This window comes from Eupeodes corollae, chromosome 2 (assembly GCF_945859685.1).
Source record: "Eupeodes corollae chromosome 2, idEupCoro1.1, whole genome shotgun sequence".
Lineage (NCBI taxonomy): Eukaryota > Metazoa > Arthropoda > Insecta > Diptera > Syrphidae > Eupeodes > Eupeodes corollae.
The window spans coordinates 126,185,903-126,213,083 of NC_079148.1; the positions used below are offsets into that span (position 1 = coordinate 126,185,903).

General features: G+C 34.7%; 1 protein-coding gene across 1 annotated transcript; it reads right to left on the reverse strand.

The window, feature by feature from the left end:
* Window positions 1-2,343: 2,343 nt before the first annotated feature.
* On the reverse strand, window positions 2,344-26,298 carry LOC129945873 (probable protein phosphatase 2C T23F11.1). Its single transcript, XM_056055822.1, has 4 exons — window positions 25,863-26,298; window positions 9,201-9,572; window positions 8,791-9,124; window positions 2,344-3,677 (listed from the first exon to the last, which is right to left on the reverse strand). Exons 2-4 carry the CDS (start codon window positions 9,480-9,482, stop codon window positions 3,322-3,324), a joined length of 972 nt encoding a protein of 323 aa, XP_055911797.1. The 5' UTR covers window positions 9,483-9,572; window positions 25,863-26,298; the 3' UTR covers window positions 2,344-3,321.
* Between the last annotated feature and the right edge of the window lie 883 nt (window positions 26,299-27,181).

The window sequence follows — 27,181 nt, forward strand, 5'->3', positions numbered from 1 at the left end:
ATTTTAGCTCCTGGATGACGTATGAAAATGTTTTATATGTCAAAATGATCGTTTATTTGTCAGGAATATAATAAAATTTGAATTTTGAAAATTGGTTGGAAAATAGAAATGGTATTGAAAATTTTCCAAAAAAATGTACTTTTTTTATACTTTAGCGTCTAATTTTTTTAATTTTTATAATTAATTAATTTTTTTTGGTCAATATAATTGGGAACAAAATTATCTATTCAAAGACACCCTATTCATTAAAATCGGTTCAGTAGTTTTCGACTTATAACGGATTTAGTTCCACTTGAACGATAATTTTGAAAATTTCCTTGCATTTATGTGTAAAAAATTCAAAATATTAAAACGTCTTATTTCTATATTTTTTTGCACAATCGTAAAGATTAGTCGAAAGGCAATAAATTAAGGCCTTAACATCAATGATCCGTTGAATATTTAAGAAGTTATAGGCTAAAGCAGTTTTTAGACCAAAAATTACTTTTTTTGTGGTAGATTCAAATCCTACTTTCTTCTGATGATCATCAGGACCTTATAATGCTGTATGGCATTAATTTAGAAGACACAAAGAGCTTTAAGTGTGTGTTAATAGTTTTTGAATGGTATACACAGTTTCATACACTTTTAGTAAAATTAGATCTATATAATGTCAATATTTTGTTACTAAAGGAGAAAAGACAAAATACTGTTGTTTTATTTTTGAAGGACATAACCTTAAAATGCGCTAAGCCCAAATAATAATGGTAAGTAGGTCCATAGGTACTGCTTCAAATAAAAACGAATGAGCACGATAACTCCCATTTAACTCCCACCTTTTTTATATAGATCTGTTTAAGCTAGTTAGAAATATTCCCAAGTTTAGTTAAGAGGTATTTCAAAAAGACTACTTATAGAACTCAAGAAGCCGATGCAGTCCAAAACTGTCCTGGACTTCATATACCAAGCTAATCGTGTCAGCTAGTTCCCTAGCATTGAATCAATTTTGATCAAGTTGCGATCTTCCTCAACTTTACGGTCCGAAGACATTCCTTCTACGTGCAATGTTAGTGCCTTGACCTTTTGACCTTGACTTTTGTTTAGTTAGGTCATATTTTTCCCCAAAAAGGAACCTTTCATTTGATGCATCTTTTGTAACAATTGGATAAGAATCGCCGAAGTTATGGGACATTTTTGGTAAATTAATTCAAATTTTTACAAACACAAATTTTAACGACCAATAGCCCAGAAATTTGCTTAATTTTGTTTTGGCCAATGTTTAAGACGCTATATTTTAGCTCCTGGTTGACGTATGAAAATGTTTTATATGTCAAAATGATCGTTTATATGTCAGGAATATAATAATATTTGAATTTTGAAAATTGGTTGGAAAATAGAAATGGTATTGAAAGTTTTCGAAAAAAATGTAATTTTTTTATACTTTAGCGTCTAATTTTTATAATTTTCATAATTAATTAATTTTGTTTGGTTAAAATTATTGGGAACAAAATTATCTATTCAAAGACACCCTATTCATTTAAATCGGTTCAGTAGTTTTCGACTTATAACGGATTTAGTTCCACTTGAACGATAATTTTGAAAATTTCCTTGCATTTATGTGTAAAAAATTCAAAATATTAAAACTTCCTATTTCTATATTTTTTTTGCATAATCGTAAAGATTAGTCGAAAGGCAATAAATTAAGGCCTTAACATCAATGATCCGTTGAATATTTAAGAAATTATAGGCTAAAGCAGTTTTTAGGCCAAAAGTTACTTTTTTTTTGTGGTAAAATCAAAACCTACTTTTTTCTAATGAACTGACCTCAATGTTGTATGGCATTATTTTAGAAGACACAAAGAGCTATACGTGGGTGCTAATAGTTTTTGAATTGTATACAAAGTTTCATATACTTTTAGTAAAATTATTGTTGTTTATTCAAATGTGTACTAAACTTGTAAATAACTTTTTGACATTTGTACACAAAATTGTAGCTTATCGTTTAAGCTTTATGAGTGTCGCAATCTTTATGATCCGACCACTACTAAAGAAAGTGTGTAATCTAAAAACTTATTGATATCAATATTTTTTGAGATTTATTTCCTTCATAAATAAATTTAATTAAAATTTCTTTCGAAAATAAATAGAGCTACAAAACTGCATCAATAAGCTTTCAGAACTGTAAAATTACATCCTCCCATTATGTCCTTCTAAAGAGACTTAATGGGATCATTAGGCAAATCAATGGACTCCGCGCGCCGCCCGGGTCCAACTCAAAATTCCACATCCAATTAAAATACTTACTTGTTGAAATATTTATCTCATCTGAAAATAAATTTACCATCGCAATAAAATACATTTCCATTTTGTTTGTATTAATCTACATTATTATGCTTTGTTTGTTTTATTGTAAGGTTCTTAGGTCTTAGGTTCTGCACTTATAATCAATTTACACATTTCATTTATCTACAAAAGTAAAAGAAAAGGATTTATATAAAATATTAAAATAAAATCAAAAATCATTACAAAAAAAAGAAATAAAAGATAGATACAAATAACGTAAAATAAAGTAAAATATAATAAAAAATAAAAACAAACTTTTGATACATATTGAAATGTTATACAATGCAAAATCAATAAGAGGCACATATTTTTTTATTTTGTTTCTTTTAATTTGTTTTGATTCATTTCATTTTGAAGAAGAATTAAAGGCAGAATCGTTGTAACCAAGAGATATAAAATCAAAACAATCTTTTTTTATTCTTGAAGAGTTATGGAATTACATCGAAAGGTTATGGTTTTTTTTTTTGATTTTTCTTTTTTCTGTGTCTTAATAAACATTTCAACATTTCATCGCTCTTGCAGCATATTAATTAATAGATCTTATAGCCAAACATTATGCGGCACTTGTTTTATATTATTTTTTTTTCTTTTAAATTGTATTTCTAATTATGTTTTTTTTTCGTTATTTTTTTTTATGTACAAAATTTCTAATTTAGAAAAGAAAACATATGCATTTGTGTGTGTATGTATGTGGTAATTTGGAAAACAGACAATTATTCTGATGAATTCTGTCTGTTGATACTTAAAAAACAATTAAATCAAAACATCGAAATGAAAATAAAATTTGAAAACTACCCACGGTAAAAAATATCTCTCATTTCGTTTAGGATATCTTCAAAAATAATTAATTTTAAATCTTTTGTTGTTGTTTTGTTTTTTTAAAAAAAGAAAAGCTAAAACGAACACAATCATTAAGTAACGTAAAATATATAATATATATGCATATAAAATAGAGTATGGAGAATGTTTGGATATTTTTTTTTTTTTGAATCATTATTACTAGACAGGAATTTCCTTTAATTCCCACCTCTTGGATGCAGTATTGTTGGTCTTGTTGGAAGTGGAAGTGCTGGACGCACAACGTTCTATTAAATCCTCATAGGATTTATTATGTAGGAAACAGACAAGAACCACGGTCATATTATCGCCACCAAGTCCACCCATTTGGCAATCGGGTGCCAAGCAATGGGTCATAAGTTCCTCGCAAATCTCTTCGGGATACTTGCCGCTGGCGATGCGTTCACGACAGAAATCAATAACTTCTTGGTTGGTCATAACGTCCCAGATTCCGTCACAGGCAAGCACTAGGAATTCATAATCTTCGGTGATTTCACGGGTTTCGACATCGGGATAAGCTGTTGGATAGAAAAAAAAATGTATCAAAAATCAAAAGTATTAGAAAAGAAGTAAAGATAAACATTTAAAAAGATAATTTAGATATATATGGAGTCTGAGGAACTATGAAAAGGTATTCAACTGCATATCTAGTTTAATTGGAATATTCTTTTTCAAGATATAGGTAATTTACGGACGGGACTTCTACCCGTTTATTTTTTGCGTACAACAAAACACGGCACTCATAAATGGTATTTATTTTTAGCATGAGAACTTTCAATGGTTGTTTTCTAAGGTGTTACAGTTAAGAATGGAAAGTCAAGTAAGTCAAGTTTCTAGTATCTGATAGGCCAGCTACCAAAAAACTGCCTTTCAATTAAGGCACCTTTTTTGGGATGTTACCTGGAAAGTTAGTCAAGAAAAACCTCCCTAACTATCAAGTAAAGTCTACTTATGTCATATGACTGTTGATCATATTTTTTCATTCAACCAAAGCTTGAGTATAACTCCCATTTCTGGGCTATTGCTCCTGTGACTTACTTAAGCCTCTTGGATAGTATTGAACGTAGAGCATTTAAATTGATAGGTGATAATAACACCATACGTTCATTTACTTCGCTTGAACATCGTCGTAAGGTTTCTTGTCTGACCCTTATTTACCGTTATTTTAACGGTTTATGCTCTAGTGTAATAGCCAGCTTCATTCCACCCCTTAAACAAATCAAATCAAATGGGGTGGCGCAACAGTCCGTTGTGAACCAGGGCCTAGTGACTTACAACTCTCAACCATTCCTGTGTGCGAGTACTGTTGTCAGGAATGGAAGGGACCTACAATTTAAGGCCGAATCCGAACGGCTAGTTTGAGAAAGCACTTTTTCATGACAAGAATTACTCTTGAAGGATTTGTCAATTCCTCGCAAGAGGCAGTACCCGCGAAAATTAATTTTTTTTTAAATTAAGGTGGCACAGGCAGGGATTGAACCCTAGACCCCTTGCATGACAGTCCAACGCACTAACCATCATTACACGGGTACTCCCCTTAAACAGTTCAACCGTAATACTGGCGCTTCTAGGAATGCTCATCAGTATACCCTCAAGTCCAACTTCGACCGTACTGTCAAATACACAGAGATTCGTTCTTTGGCCGTACTACGCGAATGTGGAACTCCTTACCACACTCTGTTTGTCCTAGTCATTGCAATATTCAGGAATTCAAAACCAATTTGCATCTCCTTTTAAACCCTCTCTCCCCTTTCTAGTGCTCACACTGTGCATCTCCATAATAAAGGTAGTAATATCCCCTTAAGTGCGTGCTTATTATAAATAAATAAATTAGGTGGCGCAACAGTCCATGAAGAACCAGGGCCTAGTGACTTATAAACTCTCAACTATTCCTGTTGCGAGTACTGTTGTCATAGATGGAAGGGGAATACAGTTTATATGCCGAATCCGAACGGCTAATTTTGAGAAAGCACTTTTCATGACAAGAATTATTAAGGATTTGTCATTTCCTCGCAAGAGGAAGTACCCGTGAAAACTTTTTTTGTTTTAATTAAGGTGGCAAAGGCAAGGATTGAACCTAAGACCCCTTGCATGACAGTCCAACGCACAAACCATCACGCTACGGGTGCTTATTACAAAAAAAAATTGAAAGCTCAACTTTATTACTTTGTGTTATATTTATATTCTGCACAATTCCATTTTATGTTTTATGTACAAATTTTTTAGGAAAGGAATAAGTACCTTATACCTCGCTTAAACTTATACTTATACCTTGCCTAAAAGGTTTTTTTGTAGACAATTATTTTTTAGTAGTTTCTGCACTATCAATCAAATGCAGTTCCTTTTGTTGTCTGAATAATGTCAAAGTATGTTGACAGCTCTGTAGGGTTAAAGAAATCCTTCATGAATCGTTTAACGATTGCTAAAATTTACTTTGAGCAAACATTGAATCTGTTGGAGAAGCTAATAGAGCACTTCGTACATTTTGCGGTTTTTAGTACTTAAGCACATTTTTGGCTTCGTAAATAAGCAACATTACCGTGTACATAGCGAAACAATTCTCAAGCTCCTAACGAGTCACCATTTATTTCATTAAAATGTACTGGAGGTTATTATGAAAAACGATAATCGTTTTTAATACGGAGTATTTGTGAAATTGCGACTACGAAAAACGATTGCAGAAGCACGTATTTGTAAAATTGCGATTACGAGAAACGAGAATCGTGAAAAAACGATACTCGTATTTTTATTTACGAGTGCCTTGAAGCACTCGTTCATCTTTTGTTTTGGCGGTTTACTGTCAAGTGTCAAACATTATTGTGTTTTGGTTTGTTATGTTTTTTGGTTTGGGTTTCATTTTGATGAGGGAGAAAAAATGTAAGTTAAATAATAAATATAATGGTGAAAAACAAAAAAATAAGATATTTCTAATATTCAGGCCTACAACGAATGCTAAACATTATTTTACCGAACCGAATGCAAATCAAGATGTTCAAATGGTAGACATGTGCATTCAAGAGGACACAAGCGTCCACAGGTTTTTCTTAAAACCCACCTCTGTCTATCAACTTCTACTCTCACCTCCCCGCGGTGAACATCGGGTGCCTAGTACCTCAACTGGAGATTGGGTTCCAACCCCAGTGGAAAGTTGTTGGGGGCAGAAAACGAGAGAGGGGGGGGGAGAGGTGTTTCCACTAAGGCATCTCTCCTTATCCAGGCGGCAGCGGACGAATTCTCGAGATGGAATCAACAGTGGCGTCTACAGTTCCGGTAAAGTTGAACTACTTAGTGAACACCTTATAGGGCTTCTTCGACATATTCGGAGCCCAGGCCTGTAAGGAGCGGTTTATCCGGCTCCCCTTACTTGGAGTTATACTAAGGATCTGGCCCTCCAGATTGGGGGTTGTGCCGTCGGGGTGACTTCCTGGCCACGTAAAAAATACCTTTAGTTGCGAAGCACCAACAAGCCTCGGATACGGACGGATTCACTGTTGATGGCGCAGTAAAGAAAGGCCGCGACTCAGGTGGCGCACCCAGGTATGAGAGGACCCCAACCAAATTGGCGTGCGAAACTGGAGACAGCTAGCTAGGGACCGAGCTGGCTGGAGACGCATGTTGGTTGAGGCCCAGGTCCGCCCCGGACTGTAGCGCCACCTTAAGTAAGTAAGTAAGAATGCAAATCAAATTTAAACTTAAAACTTTTCCAACATTCACATTTTGACATTTGTAAAAAGGTGTGAAGTTAGTTGCGTTTGAAAAAATACCATTTTTCATTTTTGGCTGGCAAAATTTTCTTGATTCCATTATCGCTTATCAATTAAAAAAAATTGTTTTAGTTTGTTATTTTATAAAAAGCACAGTCACATTCTAATCGGAGCAATAGAGAGCAAAAAGAAAGAATCATAAGGTTGATGGAGGAGAATCCGGAGGTAGCAAAGGGTTCTTGTGTAAACCGTGTAGATGGTGACATGTTCTCGTTTTTCGCCATTAGAATTAAGAAACAAAACTATTTCCATTGTTTACTTTGTTCAAAATAAGTAAAACTACACCGATTCGAAGTTTATAATCTTTGATTGTTTTCATTTCAATTGAAATTGTGAGGAATATATAACATTTTAAACGGTATAAACACAACATGGAAATTTAAACCAAATTGTTACGTTAGTTGAAAAAAAATTCTTTTTATTCTGAATACTTTTCTTTATCACTTTATTAACTTTACTTAATTTTTTCAATTCAGAAACTGTTATTCTGTGACAAACTCTGAATTAAAAATTAGATTCTTCGAAATATAAAAATTTAGTGTGGTCACACTTAATCAAATCAAAATGTCAAATCATTTAGAACAAATGATCTCCAAAATAAGGTTCAGTCGTAACTCTGTTCAAAAAACAGCCTGACAGCTGAAATGCGATCAAAGCTGCATTCATTTTATTTTTGTTGCCGATCTGCAGGAAAATGTCAGAACAAGATGAGTAGGTAAAATAAACGAATATTTATTAAATTTTTGTCAAAAAATAAAATGATTTGTTATTAATAAGTTGAAATATAATATTTTCACTTCATAGAAATGAATGAATTTGTTGCATTCAAAACATTAAAAATGAGTCCTAATAAAACAATTGGACATTTTGAAAGAATGTTGTTAATTCCTCAAAAACCAAAACCCTTGCAACTCAAAGAAGAAACTTAATTATTTCGTTCATACTTTTTTATAGGCGCCTAGTTTGATGACATTTATGAACTGGTTTTTGGTATTGTATATCTGCCGCATTCTTGTAGAAGTTTTTCTGTTCATAAACGCATTGCATGAATTTTTTCGGAATGGCTTGTGCAACTAGTTGCATTTTTGAACTCAGCCTAGCACACGATTTATTTAATCCCTTTATCATCCGCCGTTCTTTTTTCATGTAAGGAATATTTAATTATGTTTGTATTACAAAGAAACCTACGTTTGACACCTAAGTGGGAGTATATACCAAAAAATCAAAGGTCGAAGTTCAAATTTACTTGAAATATGGAAGCTACATTGTTGCAAAACTAAATTCCTTCGAGAAATCTATGAATGTAAATAATTACTTTATTTGAACTAATCCCATTTTGAAACAACTTGTGGTTGTTATTTAAAAAACACCTACACACCCAAAAAGTCTAACCATTGAAACCTATTCCAGTTAAAAGTTTTTTTTAAATTTTAATTTAGGCTTCAACCCCTAACCCTCAGTGCTGAACTATTAAATGAAAAAACCTACTCTTCCATGAAATGTGTGGGTGTCAATGAACACAATACCTTTGATTTTCATTCTGTAACCAAAAAGTAATTTTAACTTTCGTGAAATATTGATTCCATTGACATCGACAAAAAACAAACTAAAATATAAACTTTGTTGGTTATGTTTGCCCTTCAACTATCATTTGATTTCATTCATCGTTTACAAATGCAAAATCAGATACGAAAAAGTTTCATCACAACTGCTTTGATTGTGTTATGAATACTGTTTTTTATTACTTAAGCTCTCTCTCTCTCTTTTCGACCAGATAAGCTTGCCTCTTATCAATATAAGAATATAACCTATCTACTTATTAATAATAAATAATAAATAGAAACAAATAATAATAAATACAACTTACCTGTGACAATTTGTTCTTCGGGTTTCTTGGATTCGTTCTTTTTGAAGACGAAATCGCCCAATGCTCGAGATAGGGCTAAATTGCCATTAACACGATTGAATTCGACCCAGCCACCACCTTCGTAGATGCGTTTTGTTTCGGCGTCATTATTTGGCTTATGGTCAAGTGATAGAACCTCTACATCACCATTTACACAGGCAATAGCTCGAGAATCACCTGCATTGGCACAATACAGTCGATTATTTTTGATTAGCACAACCACAGCAGTGGAACCAGCCATTTGTTCGCCACAAGATTCGTTGTACAACATCTCTGAATCGATGTCAAGAAAGGCCTAATAAAAAATAATACAAAAAAAATAATAATAAATATAAACAAGAGTGAAATAAAAAAAGGTAAATTTTTTGAACCTGTTTCAAGGCCGATTGTATATCCTCCTCGTACTCCGGTCTTTTTATTATGAATTTGTGTAAATGCTTCCCCGCATATTGCGCAACCGTAGCGCCGCCATGCCCATCATAAACAGCAAAGAATGAAGTACCTGGATCGTCGGGAAGAGACAAGATGTGCGTATGCGAATCCTCCATGCTTATACGCCAACCCTGCATACAACTCGATCCCACGCGATATTGCTCATTTTGGCAATAGGATGATTCCTTTGCGGTTATAGGTTCTGACAAAGTTGTACCCATTTTTTATTTTTGATTAGATTGCTGCTTTTGCTGATGCTGCTGCCTTCGCTTAGCTATTCGCTTTCTTCCTCAAACAATTTAAACAAACAACTGGAATCGGAATGTGAAAATTAGTTATAATAATTAAAAAGAAATTATTTTTTGAGATTTTGTTTCGAGTCGAGAGGCAGTTAAATTCAGAAACTCTGATCAACGTCAACTGAGATTTGTTTTCACAGAGCAATATTGTAGTAACAAATATTTACTTTATTCAAACGCAAGCGAGAAGCTGCCTCAAGATACTCAAATAAAATGTTAAGTATTCGTGAACCGTGTTCGTGATTGAATAACAGAGAGAGCACCCAGGTACGAAGTACAAAAAAATATAAAAAAACCTGGCTGCGTCAGAAAGGAATAATATAAATGTATGTAATTCCTCCCCATCACGATCGCCATCATCTCGCGCGCCATAAAAAATAAACAAAATTAAAACAAGAAACACTTCCTTTAGCTCTGCTGAAATGAAATGAAGTTCCTCACATCTCATTGACTTAGTTATAAAAACTGATTCATTAATTTACTAAAAAGAAATAATAATGTTTTCTTTGAAGAGGAAACAAAATAAACCGAGGCGCTGCTCTATGATCGGTTCTTTTTAAAACAAGATGAATGAGTCAGTCGTTTTTTATTTTTTTTTTATTTTCGTTCTTATTTGTGATGTGTGATATATTCGTTTTGTTCCTGGACAAAATTACACCACCACCACACATTGTAGAGCAACCAAGGAAAGAAATTAAAAGTAAATGGTGACAGTCTCAGAGTTGTTTAAAATTCTTAATTCTAGATTCTTGTGTTTTTTGGTGGTTGACGAAAAAATCTATTTTTAGTGGACAATCATCTGATTACCTGTGAAATGCAATGAGAATGAGGAGTACTACATTCGATACAACAACAGAAGCGGTATTGGCAATCGAAAGAGAGAGTAGGTGAGAATTATGGCCAGCTTCCTAGTTAATATACATAAATAACATTTTTAACGCATACGAAGCAACAAAAGAAATACTCGACGTTCATGTCGGATCGATGGGAGCTGGGAGAGCAAAACGGCAGGCGGCCATCGGCCTCATAAACACAATAAACTTTCCAATACAAAAAGAATAAAAGTGTAGATACAATGAGTCTGTCAAGTTTCTATGCAAAAAGAAAATATAATATGTTTTATCTCGATTACAACTTTTACGAAGTGAGATAACAATTAGTTTCTCAAAACATATGATTAATGTTGCCAGCCAGCAACTCGGCGATGAGATTTAAAAACAACTTTAGTTTCTTGTTCTGGATTTGGAAAATAATTTGGGTGGATGATTTTATCTTTTATTCTTACAAAGCCGGAGATATTTAAAACTAGAATTCTGATGATCTGTGAGATGAGTAAGAAATCTAAATGATGGTTATGTTACAATTTACTTTTAAAGGTATGTTGCGTTTTCATTAACATCTAATTTAGACTTTCTTTTATGAGTTGAAACTGAAAGGTTTGCATAGACATATTTTGATTTATTGGAAACAAATATTTTAGAATGTATGTGGCCTTGACCTCATATTTAAAAACTGATTTAGAATTATAAAATATTAAAATAAATGTTCCGATCGGGTCTCTAATAACTTCTTATGGAATCCTATGCTGCCTGCATTAAGCATTGAAAACCATTGGCAACATTGCCTTGCAACCATCAGAGATGCCGCCTCTGAAGTGCTAGGTTTCACACGGCCACCACAGCGGAACCCCTGGTTTGACGACGAATGCGAAACAACAGGCATACAAAACGGCGCAGCACAGGAGGACCAGAGCTGCTCGCGAGCTCTACAAGCAGAAGAGGAGAGAGGAACACCGACTTCTTAGATGGAAAAAAGAGAGCATGAGAAGCGCGCGATCGAGGAGATAGAGGGATGTCACAATAGGAATGAGATTCGTGAATTTTACCAAAAGGTAAAACAACCTCACAAGGGTATAAGCCACGAACCGAAGCGTGTAAGGACGATTAGGGGAACATCGTAGAGAAACCGCAGTCTATGTTGAGAATATGGAAAGACCACAAATTATATAACGGCGATGATGAACCGAATTTTGCTGTAAGGGAAATAGAACCACTCAACCTCGGCGACGCAGATCAACAATTCCGCCTAACCGACCTGATGATAGATATATCTAAACTTAAATCGAACAAAGCTGATGGAGCTGACGGCATCGATGCCTAACTATTCAAAGCAGCAGGCGGTGACTTGGTACGGAGCATGCACCAACTCATCTGCAAAATATGGTCGGAAGAAAGCATACCCGATGAATGGAATCTCAGCATAGTGTGCCCGATACATAAGAAAGGAGACCCTCTAAACTGCGCCAACTACAGAGGCATCAGTCTCCTTAACATTGCGTATAAGATCCTCTCTGCCGTATTATGTGAACGTGTGAAGCCATTCGTCAACAACCTGATTGATCCTTATCAGTGTGGCTTCAGAGCAGGAAAGTCCACTATCGACCAAATATTCACACTACGGCAGATCTTGGAAAAAACTCAGGAACTTCAAATCGATACCTACCACCACGATTTTAAAGCCGCGTATGACAGCATCTATAGGGAAGAGCTCTACAGAACAATGTCTAGTTTTGGCATCCCTGTCAAACTTATCCGTTTGTGCAGAATGAAGATGGAGAATACACGCTGCTCTATCAAGGTCGAAAAAGATCTCACCGATGCAATTGATGTCAAAAAAGGTCTTAGACCAGGCGATGCACTGTCATGCGTCTTCATCAACATCGTTCTGTGAGGCACGATCTTCCAAAAATCCATCCAATTACTCTGATGCGTAGATGATATTGACATAATTGGAAGATCAAAGCGTGATGTCAGTGGAGCGTTTTTGAGCATTGCGAAGGAAATGAAGAAGATGGGTTTAGTGGTCAATGAGGGCAAGACCAAGTATATTCTGTCATCAAAAAAGGACACTGAACACGACGTGTTGGACAAAACGTCACCATGGACAGCTATAACTTTGAGGTAGTTAAGGACTTTGTCTACGTAGGCACCGCTATTAACACAGACAACGACACCAGCGCTGAAATCAAACGAAGAATAACTCTTGCAAATCGCTCCTTCTTTGAACTTAGAAGGCAATTGAGAACTAAAATCCTCTCTCGAGCATCTAAAATCACCAGACACTCATCCCGGTTCTAATTTATGGCGCTGAGGCCTGGCCCCTGTCAAAGAAAGATGAGAGCGTCTTAGGATGCTTCGAGAGAAAAATTCTTCGGGTGATTTTTGGTCCCGTACGCATAGATGGAAATTGGAGGAGAAGATATAACGACGAACTGTACGGGCTGTACAGCGAAATTGACCTAGTTAGCAGAAATAAAGTCCAACGGTTTGGATGGCTGGGTCACGTAGAGCGAATGGACATCAACGCTCGAGCCCGGAAGGTCTTCGAATCCAATTCCTAGAGACGGCGCAGTAGAGGAAGACCGCGACTCAGGTACCGCACTCAGGTGCGTGAAGACCTCAACCAACTTGGAGTGCGAAACTGGAGACAGCTAGCTAGGGACCGAGCTGCCTGGAGACGCATGTTGGTTGAGGCCCAGGTCCACACGGACTGTAGCGCCACCTTAAGTAAGTAAGTAAATATTAAATTGACTAGTTTTTGTCTATACTTAGTTATTTTGGCATTAGGACCCGTGGCGTGAAAAATAATTCTTAGGAAAGTCGAGCTAGAAGACTTGGGGTAAGTCCCCGCCTGAGCCACTTAAAGTCTTTTCACGCGTCTAGCCATAAGTTCTGTTACACGATTTTAAGAGCGCATTGCTCATAACTTCCACTAGGAATAATACCGATAACTACTTTTTCGAAACACGTGATCTTATAAGTAAAGAATGGAAGCTTATTTGGTTTCAGCTTTTGATCAGAAATCATGGAGTGGGTTGTTAAAGAAAATCGTGTTGCGATAATCGCATTACATATGTGTGGAAAAAATTCAAATCAAATTTTCGAACTTTTAAAACCACTTGGTTTATAACGAATGTTTGTGTATCGTACTATAAAATATTTTTTTGAGCTGTCAAGAGTAGAGTACAGACGAAGAAGTGATCGTCCACGTCGCTCGAACGAGGGCAAAAGAAAAAGCTGTGCGTGAACGAATTCGTAAGAATCCTCTCCGGATATATTGGATATATCCGCTAGGTCCACGTCAAGGCTGATCCGAGATGATCTTCACATGAAAGCCTAGCAACAGGACACCTTTTAACTCAAAGTCTTAAAAAATGAGACTTGAAAGAAGCAAAAAGCTTTTGCAGTGGCACGCGGTGGATGGCCACACAAATATCTTGGTTACGGATGAAAAAATCTTTACAATAGAAGAAGTTTATAATAAACAAAATGATAAGATTTATGCGACTTCATCCAAGGAAGCTAAAAAAGTTGTTCCAAGGGTTCAGCGTGGACACCACCCCGCTTCAGTAATGGTTTGGTGGGAGTTTCCCATAAAGGTGTCACATCACTGCACTTTTGTGAAAAAGGTGTGATAACCGGTCCAAAAGTGTATCAGAAGAATGTTCTCGAGGGTGTTGTTAAGAGCTTAACAAATACTCTCTTCAACGGGGAAAGATGGGTCTTCCAACAAGACTCTACTCCAGCACACAAGGCCAAAACCACACAAGAGTTACTCAGAACAAATATTTCGGATTTTATTGCAGCTGCAGATTGGCCGTCGGGAGTCCAGATTTGAATTCATTGGATTACAGTTTGTGGTCCGAACTGGAAAAGATGGCCTGTAAGACTCCCCCATAGAAATTTGGATAGCCTAAAATCTGCTTTGTTAACAGCAGCGTCATCGATACCCATCAACACAGTGCGTGACGTTATAGACCAATGGCCAAAACATTTTAAGTAAGTTTTTAACTTTTTAAAATCAAGTTCATTATTAGAATTATTTCGGGTAGTCCATTTTTGTATTTAAATTTTGTATATATTTGTTTGTCTTATCGATGACACAGACATACAAAAAATGCAATATAAATGCAAAGACAAAATATTTTTAATTATTTTTACTAAATGAATGAACATTGCCACAAGCGATTGTTGTTATTCTTATCATCATTTTAAATAAATTGACATATTGTGCCACTTTAAATGAAAATAAAAGGTTTTTGTTTTTTATTTTTTTTTTTTTGTGTTGAGGGTTGAAAAACATTGCTATCAGAAAATAAAATTTGTTATTATGGTTAAATATTTTCCTTTTAGGCGCTAAACTAAATTTATTGTGGCATTGAGTTTTATAAATAAAATATATTAATTGCTATTCGATATAAATATGTTATTTGTTGGATTCAAAATATAAAATTAAAAAAAATATATTGTTCAACTATGAATAGCGATTCGAATTAAACGAAATGTTTGGAAATCACAGATAAAGTAAAACTAAGAATGACGTACTGTTATGTATAGCAATAGACTTAGGTAAATTATATAACATGAACAATAGTACTCGTAAACTGAAGCCTTAATACCCGACAGAGCTGGGGTTTTTTTGTATGAGTCGTCTTAAAGACTTGAAAATGGAAACAGTGCTGCCGACATTTTATCAGTGGTCTACGCAAATCTAGTGATTGGACCGTTTGGACAGAACAGTAGCAACTGTTCCACCAACCACTAACAAATTTAATACTTTAAGGTCTTCAATTGATTGGTAAGCATTTGCCTTTAGCTTTCACTCAAACAAAAATGTCTAAACAAGTTCTAAAAATAACACAGTGAAACTTTTCAAATTTCGTTGCCCAAAAGTGGTCATCTTTTTTTTAAAAATAACACGATCACACTTTTCTTGCGAAATTGCGACTGTTACTTTGCATGTACAGCCCCGCTGTAATCTTGTTGAAAGAGAATATTCTTCAAGATTCACATTTCAGTCATCAATTTCTTTTAGTTCGGTAACGCAATCTATTTCACTTAACAGTTGCGCCAGCCTTAGTTGCGAATAATTTAGGTCCCAAAATCTGGCCCAAGAACTGCATCAAACAGTGACACTTTAGGGATTTTTTGAGCAACAATTTTGGACCATAGCAGTTTTAGTTATGGCATAGTTTTTATTCGTTAAATGATGACAGCTTCAGAAAATAGCAAACAATTTAAAATGGGGTACCCATTCTTTCGTTTTCAGAAATTGTCAAAACAAAATGAAACCAAATTAATAAAAAGAGGCTGTAGTGCGTACACTGTAGTACACTGATAACTTCCCATCCCCTCTGTCGTTTTGTCCTGCTTAAAAGGTTTGTAGGTTTTCGTGCTTTGTTAAAAAAAAGTTATCAGTTAAATTATTCTAAAAAAATTTAAACTACCAACAATATTTTGTATATGATAAAATAGTTTCATTTCAAAATCTATTTTTGCTAACGAGATTTTTAGTCAAGAACCAAGTTTTACCAATCTTAGTAGCATTTGCGTATAATTTTTTTTATGAAAAAAAAAACTGACTTTTGGATTTTTATACAAAATTTACTGAGTGTCGAAAACAATATTTTCTGTTAGACAACATAAGTTTGAAGCCAATATTTTTAATGTTGAAAAGATATTTGAGTCGAAAATCAATTTGTACCAATGAGATTTTTGTCAAAATTTTACCAGATTTCAAAAACGTTATTCTTCGTTGCACAAAATTGTTTTGGAGATAAAATCATTTTTTGTTCATAAAATATTCGAGTTGACGAATATTTTTGTTTCAGTTTTTTTTGATTTATAAAAAAAACGTAAATTAATTTCCTTTGGTACACTTTTTACATTCGAAGTGAACATTAGAATGGGATTCCCGAAATGAGTGATGTATAAAATGTTTGCTTTCTGTTAAATTTTCCATTCGCTATTCAAAGCGCTCCTTATTTTGCGCATAGGTACGAATATGATAAAAACTATAATTTTATAATCAAGCATTCTTTGAAAAAAAAAATAAAAACTTGAGAAATTAATTGACTGAATTAGTAAAATCACTGCGCCGTTCGTAATTGTCGTAAAAAATTAATTTTTGCATTTTATCATATCAAAACAAATTGATAAATTTGTGTCTTACGCGATTAAAATTAAAATTAAATACATGAGCTGAAATCTTAGCAGTGAATGAATAAAAAAAGGACTCAAAGATGCGAGGTTTTTGTGTGTTCATTGAAAATTAAACGATAGACAGGTCTAAAATTATGACAATGTTATGTTATGATAATTATTTTTGTTTTATTTCATTGTGCGGACACTCTAGGGGTTATAAACACCCTTATAAAGATTAAACACATAGCGAGCAATTAGGAAACGAGGATTGGATTTGAAATAGGGTACCGATGCACATTGCAATGAGTGGGAAATATTAAGCATTCTTCATTCATGTAGTGGGGCTAAAAAAGAATCTCTATTTTTAACATTACGTTTAAAATTATGCTCTAGTGCCGGGTTTCCCAAAGTGTTCTCCACGGAGCACTTGGTTTTTATTTAATTCATGCAAACTTTTAACCGTAGTACGGTGAAGTTAATTTGCAATTGCTTTTAGTACGTGAGTTTTACTTTATTGTTTCTTGTATACGTACAATTTTCGAAAGGATCGCTGGCTTAAATCTGGATCTTTAAAAATGCTAGTGAATGCTCCGCAAAAGCACCCGAAGCTGCTGAAGAATCACCAACTGACGGGTATTTACAAACAAAATCATAATTTACGTAAAATAGTAATTCCCGGTAAATAACTTTTATTATTATTATTATTATTATTATTATTATTATTATTATTATTATTATTATTATTATTATTATTATTATTATTATTATTATTATTATTATCATCTTTATTTTTTTTTCATTTCAAAAATTTACAAACTTAAAACTAAAGATTACAAGCATGGCTCATGGGCCGTCTGCCGGTATATTTTTATAAACTAAACATGTTGTGAGAGAAAGTACAAAAATTTGGTTACATAAAGAAAAAAGCAATTGAAAAAAGAAAAAGAATAATGCCAGAGAGAAGAAAAAAAAATATATATTCGTTTTAATGGTGTAGCTAATTTAATAGATAAATACATTTATTAAAAAAAAATATAAACAAAATCTGATTCGGGCTTTTAGTTTAGCTAAAACAAAATTATTAAGTTTTTCAAAAACAGCAATCATTTAATTATGGCAATTATGTGTTAAACAATACATAGATCATAAAGTATTTGCAATTTCAAATGCGGTTTGGGCTTTTCATTTAAATTTTGGATTTGCTGAGACTATTGGCAACAAACCTCAATGCGTAATTAGCCGCAAAGTGTTGTCGAACAGTGCAATGTTTGAAGCAAATCAAGCGTCACTTTTCAGAGATTCATCCATTGCAAAATCAAACCGACAGATTTCTTACTAAATCTTAAACAATTATTAAAATGAGTTGGTGGCGTCCTACTTGGTAAGTTTCCGAATAGCGCAAACTGGTGGAGCCCATTCCATTGCTGAAAACTTAATGAAGCCATGTGTTAAGGACATTGTTGAATGTTTGTTGGGTTAAAAGGCCAAACAATTTGTTAACGCCGTTCCTTTGTCAAATACATAAAACAATATCAAGACAAATCGGAGACTCTGCGTTCTACACCGCCATGCCCTCGCATTGAACAAAATGCCAGTCTCCCTTAAAGAGATGTTGGACGAAAACGTGAAAATAATTAACTTTATTAAATCCCGGCCAAAGAATACAATGTGATGACATGGGTAGTCTACAATCTACATATGTATGTCTTTACTTTTCGAAATGAGAGCTGAACCTTCCTCATTGACGGCAACTTTGTTTTGGGGGACATGTTGTGTAATGAGCGTTGGTTATTGAAATTGGCTTATCTGTCAGATATATTTAAAAAAATAAATGATTTGAGTGTATCACTTCAGGGACAGAGTGATACATGTAACTGCGAAAAATGGCACATGCGCAACGAAGTGCTCGGCGTGAATTTTCTCTAGACAACGGTCATCATTTTAAGAAGTTTCTTCTAGATTCTGGCCAAGATACTTAAGTATGTTAGTGTTAATTTAACGAATTAACTGACAAAGTTACAATAAAATACAAAATCAATTCAGTTGAAACTCGATTATCCGGGACGTTCTATTAACCGTGATGAAATTATTTAACATACAAAAATTTTATATCCGTAAAAAATCTTTTATCCATAAAAAAAAACATTTTCTTTTCCGATAATACAGACAAGTTTTTTATTTAAACTCTATTATCCGTAATAAAATGTATCTGTAACATGAGAACTATACCCAGCAAGTTTTTTTCACATCTAAAAACCATCGGAATTTGGTATCTATTGCATTGTATTTAAAAGACACTCAAAAAGAAGTATCGGGATAATATGTTGTAATATGGATTTTGCTCAGTTTTGGTTGGAAAATCTGAAGCGAAGCGTCATGATAATGGCATTTTCTTCATTAAGTGAAAATAAAAGATCGCGTAAAGTTTTGTTCATTAAGGAAAAAGTTGATTTAATTAATGTAGTAAATGCCTGTAAAAATGTTAGCTAAAAGATATAAAATCGGTACCCAAACAGTGTATGATATTCTAAAAAATAAAGAAAAGATTTTAAAATTTTTCGCAGACTTTTTCGTTTCACTATAAAAGGATTTGGCGAGGCTCAAAACTATTAAAAAAGGTGAAAATCCCATAGTAGACTCGACAGGAACGATTTCTAGGAGTTCCAATTTCAGTGCAAATAATAATGGAGAAAGAAACATTTTTTCATATAAAATCTAAACATAGCCTCTCACTGTGTATTCTCTAAAGGATGGCTCGGAAAATTCAAAAACCGCAATGGAATTCATGGATTAAAAGTAATAGGGGAAAAGAATTTGCTGACTACGAAGCTTCTACGCTTTTTGTAGAAGAATTGTCTTAAGTCAATTAAATAGAGAATTTAAGCAATGAGTAAATTTACAATGCCGATGAAAAAAGCTTTTTTTGGAAATGTTTGCCCCAAAACACTTTGGCATGCAACAGCGAGCGTTCAGTTGAAGGACATTAGGAATCGAAGGAACGACTTACTGTACTGGTTAGTTCTAATGCTTCAGGAACTCATAAATGCAAGTTGATGGTTATTGGCAAAAGGGATCGTCCAAGAGCTTTAAAAAATGCTTGAGAGCTTCCAGTTATCTACAATGCAAATAAGGGGGCTTGGGTAACCCAAAAATTGTTCCTTGATTGTTTTATGAAAAACTTTTTCCCAGAAGTTAAAGCGCACCGGGGAAAAAAAATCTTGACAAGAACTCCAAACTTTTATTGCTCTTGGATAACTGTCCAGCCCACCCAGACGTTAATGACTTTAAGGTCGCAAGTATACTAGTGTTGTAAATTCCACCAAACTGCACTTCTCTGATTAAGCCAATGGACCAAGGCGTGATTCGAAGCCTAAAGTACCATTATACCAAAGAGATTATACGAAAGCTAGTAAGCTCAGAAAACAGGATAAATTTTATGAACTCATTCAACATCAAGAATGCTTTATGGGGTGTTTCTGAGTCCTGGAATTTCGTTACCACCGATGTTCCGAAAAATGTTGGCACAATTTACTCTGTGCCGAAAATGAGGAAGAAGGTAAGTTTTATCGAAATCAACAATTTTCATCATTTCTAAACTTCCTCAGAACAAGATGCCATTGACGATATTTCAACAATTATGGAAACACAGGGGATTTTGATGTCAATGCAATACAAAATTGGGTGGAATGAATGCTGTACCATTTGCTGTTTCATCAGAGAACGAATTATGGAAATGATAAATAACCCTCTTGACAACGAATGGTTGATGCGATTAAGGAAAGTTTTACACTTTTTAGTTTTTTTAGAAGAATGGAATTGTCCTGGAATAAGAAAAAGATTTACAAACTATCGTCTCTTGGCCTTTCGAAAACATTTTTATTTTAACTTTCTGAGTTCGTGGCAAAACTTATCCGAAAGTGTTGAGACAGCGGCGGGAGGTCCCCAAGGATGTACTCTAAGCCCCATTTTGTTTTTACTTTATATTGATGCTGTTTGTGAAATCCTACCCGGAGGTGTAATATTTGGCGAATCTTTGATTAAAGTTTTACTGTATGCAGATGATCTGGAACTTTTGGCGGATAACCCATTTTCTTTACAACTGCAAACCAATAGACTTAAAGAATATTGCGAAACTTGGGGCCTACGGATCAATACTAGAAAAACCAAGGTTATGATATTTGAACTTAGGCGGCATGAAAGAAGTGCTGAAGAATAATGGAACATCAACAACGAGCATATTGAAATTATGAGTGAGTTTAAATATCTAGGTTATTGCTGACCTATAACCTAAACTGGAGCAATCATGCGAAAGAGAAAACCAGAGAGGCCAAACTGGCCCTAAGCCTGATGTGGCACAATTTGTTTAGCAACCAGCTTATCGACCTCTCATCAAAGTACAGAGTCTTCAATGCAACAATAAATACGTGCTTACGTTACGGTGTCCAAGCCTTTGGATACGCTCAAATAGAGGAATTTATGACTTTACAAAGATACTTTTTTAAAAGACTTTTTAAACTGCCTAACGCTACACCTACGTACGCCATACATGTCGAATCAGGAATAGCACCGATATGTATTCAGAATCTGAAACGGCATTTCGACTATTTAGCTAAGGTTATGAAAAGAGGAAATGGACTTCATAAGACGATCTTCTAAGCGCTTAAAACATCAATTGTCATCAACTTTAAACTATTTTTGTAAAGAAATGACTGCTGAAGCTATCGGCTTCATTTTTAAAGCTAGAGTCAAGATCCTTAATCTCAACTTTGTCCCCCATAGATCGGATCTCTCACAAATTTGCCTATCTGCAATAGAAGAGATGTGGAGGATATAAATCATTTCATAGCAGTTTGTCCAATATTACAAGAAATACGACGGCTATATTTCCAAGTGAGTTTTTTGTCTATGGACCAACTTGACATTTTTGGCAAACAAAAATTTTTCGTAAACCACAAGTTTTATATAAAACCTCTTATAAAATAAGTAGTAATTCAAAGTTGAACTAAACAAACAAACCTTTAGAAACATTCAGCGCTCAAATTAATGTAAACAACAGCTGATGGCTGCTGTCAAAACATATGTTTCTTTTTTTATAATAAGCACACACTCAAGGTGATATTACTGCCCTTATTGTGCAGAGGCACAGTGTGAGCACTAGGAAGAGGAGAGAGGGTTTACAAAGAGATGTCGGTGCACATTGGTTTTGAATTCCTGAATATTGCAATGACTAGGAAAGACAGAGTGTGATAAGGCGTTTCACATTCGCGTAGTACGGCTAAAGAACGAATCTCTCTGTATTTGACATTACGGCCGAATTTAGACTCGAGGGTATACTGATGAGCATTCCTAGAAGCGCGAGTATTACGGTTGAACTGTTTAAGGGGAGGAATGCAACTGGCTATTTCACTAGAGCACAAACCGTTAAAATAACGATAAAAAGGGTTAGACAAGAAACCTTACGACGATGTTCAAGCGAAGTAAATGAACTTATGATGATATTATCAATTTAAATGCTCCACGTTCAACACTATCTAAGAGGCTTAGGTAACTTGCAGGAGCATCAGCCTAGAGATGGGAGTTATACTCAAGCTTTGGACGTATGTAAATGTTGTAGATAACAGCCAGATTAGAAGCGGTTAAATATTTCTTGCATCGTCTTAGGAAACCCAAACACCTTGCGGCATTTTTGGCGACATCGCGTATGTGATCATTCCACAAGGGATGGCTTGGTGACACACATACCGAGAATATCGAGGTGTTCAGTTTCATTGATGCAGATGCCATCCATGGATAATGGCAATGTACCCCCATTGCCTCGCTTTAACAATACAAGACAGCATTGCGATTTCGGTTTTTTAATCCCCATTGAACAATGCTTTTTAGGTCGGAATTTATTGAGCTTATCATATTTTGACGTTGCAGTTTCACATCCAAAGAAGAAGGATGTGAGTCTGAAAACGAATATGAAGAGCTAAGAGTACTATTGTCAGCGAAACAATGTATTCGATTAGATGTTGCAGACAGGAGATCATTAATAAAAATGAGAAAGAGTGTTGGAGATAGAACAGAGCCCTGGGGCACTCCAGCATTTATTTAATGGTTTTCAGACTTAAATCCATCCAATAATATTTGTATGGAATGATCCGAAAGGTAATTACTAATCCAATGAAGCAGGGATTCATGCAAACCGAAAGCACGCATTTAAGAGACCTCGATGACAAACCCTATTAAACGCTTTTGAAATATCAAGTGCAATAATCTTACTTTCTCCATGAGATCACCAGTGGACCTATTGCTTCGAAAGCCGTACTGCCGGTCATCAAGAAGCTTTCGATCTTCAAGATATTTTGAAATAAATTTGGTCGTGGTAAGTAATATTATTTATACAATTTCCTTACAAAATAAGAATTATTGCTTTGTTTTTATGAACAGAATATGGAAGAATTCGTTTATGATCCTCCAGAGTTTCAAAAGTCTTTGCTAAGCGAGGAAGCGGAATTCACTATGGCTACTGATGTGACGACCCCAAGGACGAAAGAGACTTGCTCATAGTTCGTTATAATAAGTCCGTTCAATTACAAAGGTTTGGGCGATAAGTTTGTGGAGGAGAACAAGTATGAAAAAAAATTTCTGGTGGGGGCTAAGGAAATTTGCGCCAAAACATTTCACAATGTGGGAATCGTTGTTCCACTAAATAAGACCACAACAGAGGGCTATCACCCCTTGATGGACAGCGAAGTCAACATCAAGAAGATCCTCAGTCATTTGGACAAGTCAGGTGAGTCCTCAAAGGAAAAAACCAAAGAGATAGTCATGGAGAAATTGCAGCCCATCATAACAGCTTCAATGAGTGAGATTTTGGTACGAATCTGGAACTAAGAATTGACATTTTCTACTCTGGCCATAAGGACCTACACGAAATCGTTCAAAATCTTCTCAACCCCGCCTATAAGTTGCTCGGACGGCCACAATATTTTGGATTGAATTTGATGTGAAAGAAGAAGAAAATGTTTTAAATAAAATAAATTATTGTTGTAACAGTTTTGTTTGTTGTTGTATATTTTCTAGACATTCAGCTTCTCTTTAGTGAATTGTTCGGACCGGTTTGAGTAAACAATGAGGATAGGTGCAGCCAAGCGAGCTTGTAGTTCTTCTTGGTTCATATATTGAGCCCATTCCACCCGTCCGCAGAACTTCTGTTGAAACTCTTCTTCGAGACGAGCTAGTGTTACGTTAAAATCAATTTGAATTGATGGGACTTAATTTTATTTTCACAAATTATTTGAGAAGACAAAAACTGTTTACTCAGAAATGTCTTCATCATTACAAAATTTGACAGCTGGTGTAAAATAAATTTAAATGTCAAATGAAAACGTGTAAATGTTCGGTGTGAACGATTTTCGGGTTTTTGGAAACTTTTTGCCGAAAACCCGGTTTTGGGTTTGGTGTGAAAAGGCTTTTAGTGTATTTTATTAGACAAAAGATCCTACTTGTTTTTCAAAGATTCGGCATTTTCATCAGCAGATAGCGCAGTTCGATCGAACGGTTCAAACGCCTCTGCAACAGACACTGTGTAACTGAAAACAGGACAACTTTGATTACCATAACATACATATATTATTTACGACATACTATTCATACATTTTACTTTTCAATTCAACAAGAAACAATACATCTCTGTCAGCTGTTGCGTTGTTTGGAAAATTAAAATTCATTGGAATTGACATATTTCATCTCTCCAACTGTTTGTTAAGAATAATACGCAATTTTCAAATAAATTCTAGGAACACAAGAACTATGTACATGGAGGCAGGTTCCTAGCTAAGGTTTCTTTAAGTATTGTTAAAAAAAATACAACATAACAGAGGTTATAGGTTGAATAGAGACGATACAAATTTTTGAGTACGAATACAAAATAAAAACACCACAACAGAAGGAAAGCATAGAAAATTGAAGTATATTTCTTGCGCATACCTTATTTTTTGTGTTTATTCAAAGGTTGATTACACACAGAGGTTTTGCTGCTGGTATCGACAACTACGACTACGAAGATGATGATGATGAGTCATGTGACTGTCGTTTAATTTACATTGCAAAACAACAACGAAAAGATTTCAAACAAACCAACAAAAAAAAAACATTCTGGCAATAAAATGTAATGAGATAAATACGAGTATAATAAATTGAATGAACAAATATTTCGAGTGTGTTCAAGAGAAGAGTTAAGCAACTATCACAACAAGCTTATCTTCTCGGTTGGTTCTTTGCTCTTGGCACTTGGCACGTGCACTGACCAAAACGACAAAACAAAATCCCATAAAAAGATAAACCAAGATCAAACCGAGTACAAATAACATTTCAGATGTGTTTCATATTTTTTGTCGATTTTGGTTTCAGATTTTTTGTGGACAACCTTCAGAGCTCAGAACCACTTACTTAGAAGGAATGTGAATGAGAATAATTTCAAATTAGCGTAACGATAAGAGACACACACAAAAGTTCGTTCTGAATTGACAATTAGCATTGTCATCAAGAAGCCACTAAAACCAAAACCAAAATCAAATACAAAACCAGTAGAAGCCAATCACCAGATCGACCAGTGTTTTATGTTAATTTCTAATAGATTTCAATTTCAATTTCGATTGTGACACATAGGAACCTATCTACTTGCATGTTTTTGTCAGACGACAATAAATAAAACAACCTAACAATAATATTCTATAAGAAAACACGTTGACGACGCAAAAATTTACTTTTCTACTCCCGCTGCAGCCGCAAAAATACGCTGTTAGCTATTGAAGCTTCTCGTTTTGTGCTTTTCTAAACTGAGCACAAATTAATTTGCATATTGATAAGTTAACTAACTGAATACCACACGAAAATAAATAATAAAATAAAAATATAAAAAACAAAGGTGATAAGGTGAAGCAGCCCGTCCACTTCACACGTAGTTTTTTATTTTTCTTTATGTCTTTTTTTTCGCTGGCCATATTTTGGGAAGCTTAATTTTGGATGGACGTGGTATCGGTTTGGATTGGAAAATCCTCAACCTGCTTTTTTTAGAGATAAAGTACGACGGAAGATAAGGCAAAGTGTTAACCAAATAGAAACGACAAACGTTGTGGCTATTCATTGTTTTTCCTTCCCTCCGTCACCGTTTCTTATTTCTGCTTTTTTTGGGACTGGAACACCCTTTGTCATTACAGAAAATGGTAACTTGTCACAAAATCAAGCATTTTTTTATTTACTATTCTATTTTTTAAGAGGTTTGTAAATTTAATGATAAACTAATAAAATAAACCGAAGACAAAAGGCTGACCTGTGATTTTTGGGGCTCTATTGTGTTGTATTTTTGTACTTTTCGCCTCCTCTCCTGATGTTCGTTATAAAAATTGTGATGAATGGTTGCAGTTTGCAGAGTTGCTGTGGTGGTGTCGCCGCCGTTTTTTCTGGATGAATGGAGAAGCACAACTTTTTTGTTCGTTTCTTTTTTTCTTCTTAAAGATGAGAGAAATAGCACGCGCGAGTTATTTGATATTTTTTTTCAAGTTATTTTCCGAGCTATAGATGCAACATCTTTTCGGATTTTGATTTGTTTTCGTGGACTGCACGATTTGCAGCAGATTTAATTGTTAAATTAACACGAAATAGATTTCATGTCACAATGGAAATTATAATCAAATAAAATAATGTACTTTGTGCAGAAAGAAAGATTAGTAATGCTGTCCCGCATTCTTCCTTTTCAAAATTTTTGTTTGACGTTTTGTTTTGGAGGAATTCACGTTGGACGTTGACGTTTTATTTTGTGCCTAAACTTTTTCATTTGTCATCGCAAGTAGAGTTTTCGAACAGGGATGGCATATTTGTTAGCGACATCTACCTTTGGAAACTTATGTTTATTTGTGTACGAGTACAGTACGACAGAAATTATTGTTAAGTGAATATTTCTATATTAGTAGGGGAGCCCAGGGTGCTAAATCGGGATTTACTCGAGCGTCAAAGAGACCTATTGGATTGCTAAGCTAGGTGATGTGAAGAAAAAAATGTCATATCATATATACTCTTTCATCGGTGAGGAGAGGTGAAAATATACGTATGTTAATCTAATTGTTTCCATGGTGGGGATGTCGTACGTAAGAGTTGAAAACGCAAAAAAAAAATTAATCGAGCGCGTCAGATTTTTAAAGGGAATGTTAAGTAAACCTAAAAGAAGGCTTTTATGTTATAATCTGACGAATTTGATGTGAACCAAATTCGTGGCCATTATTAGAACTAACAAAAAATCGCCATTTTGAAATACTCGAGCGCGTCAGATTAAGATATATGTATATGGTTCATTTATATATGTACTCTAAACGTGCTGTCTCATATCTGACGATTATCTGAAGGGATTCGCATAATCTGACAATGGCAAGAATTTTTGTTTGTATTCTTTCAAATCTTTTAACTTAACGAATTGAAGAGCTGAAAAAATAGCATGCAAAGAAAACAGTATACATTCTTTTTTTATTGCTGTAAATAATTGGTAGCACCGTGCGTGGTATACGTCATTTAATGAAGATTCTTTGTAAGCCTCAGATTCTCATATCCTGTACGGGGTTTTCGGAAAACCGGCTTACTCTGACGATATTCTTATAC

Coding starts and splice junctions, on each gene's coding strand:
- LOC129945873 (XM_056055822.1), bottom strand. CDS start 9,482: ATGGGTACAACTTTGTCAGAACCTATAACCGCAAAGGAATCATCCTAT. Junction 9,125..9,200: donor TACAATCGGCCTTGAAACAG/GTTCAAAAAATT, acceptor ATTTTTTATTAG/GCCTTTCTTGACATCGATTC. Junction 3,678..8,790: donor CGAAGAACAAATTGTCACAG/GTAAGTTGTATT, acceptor TCTATCCAACAG/CTTATCCCGATGTCGAAACC.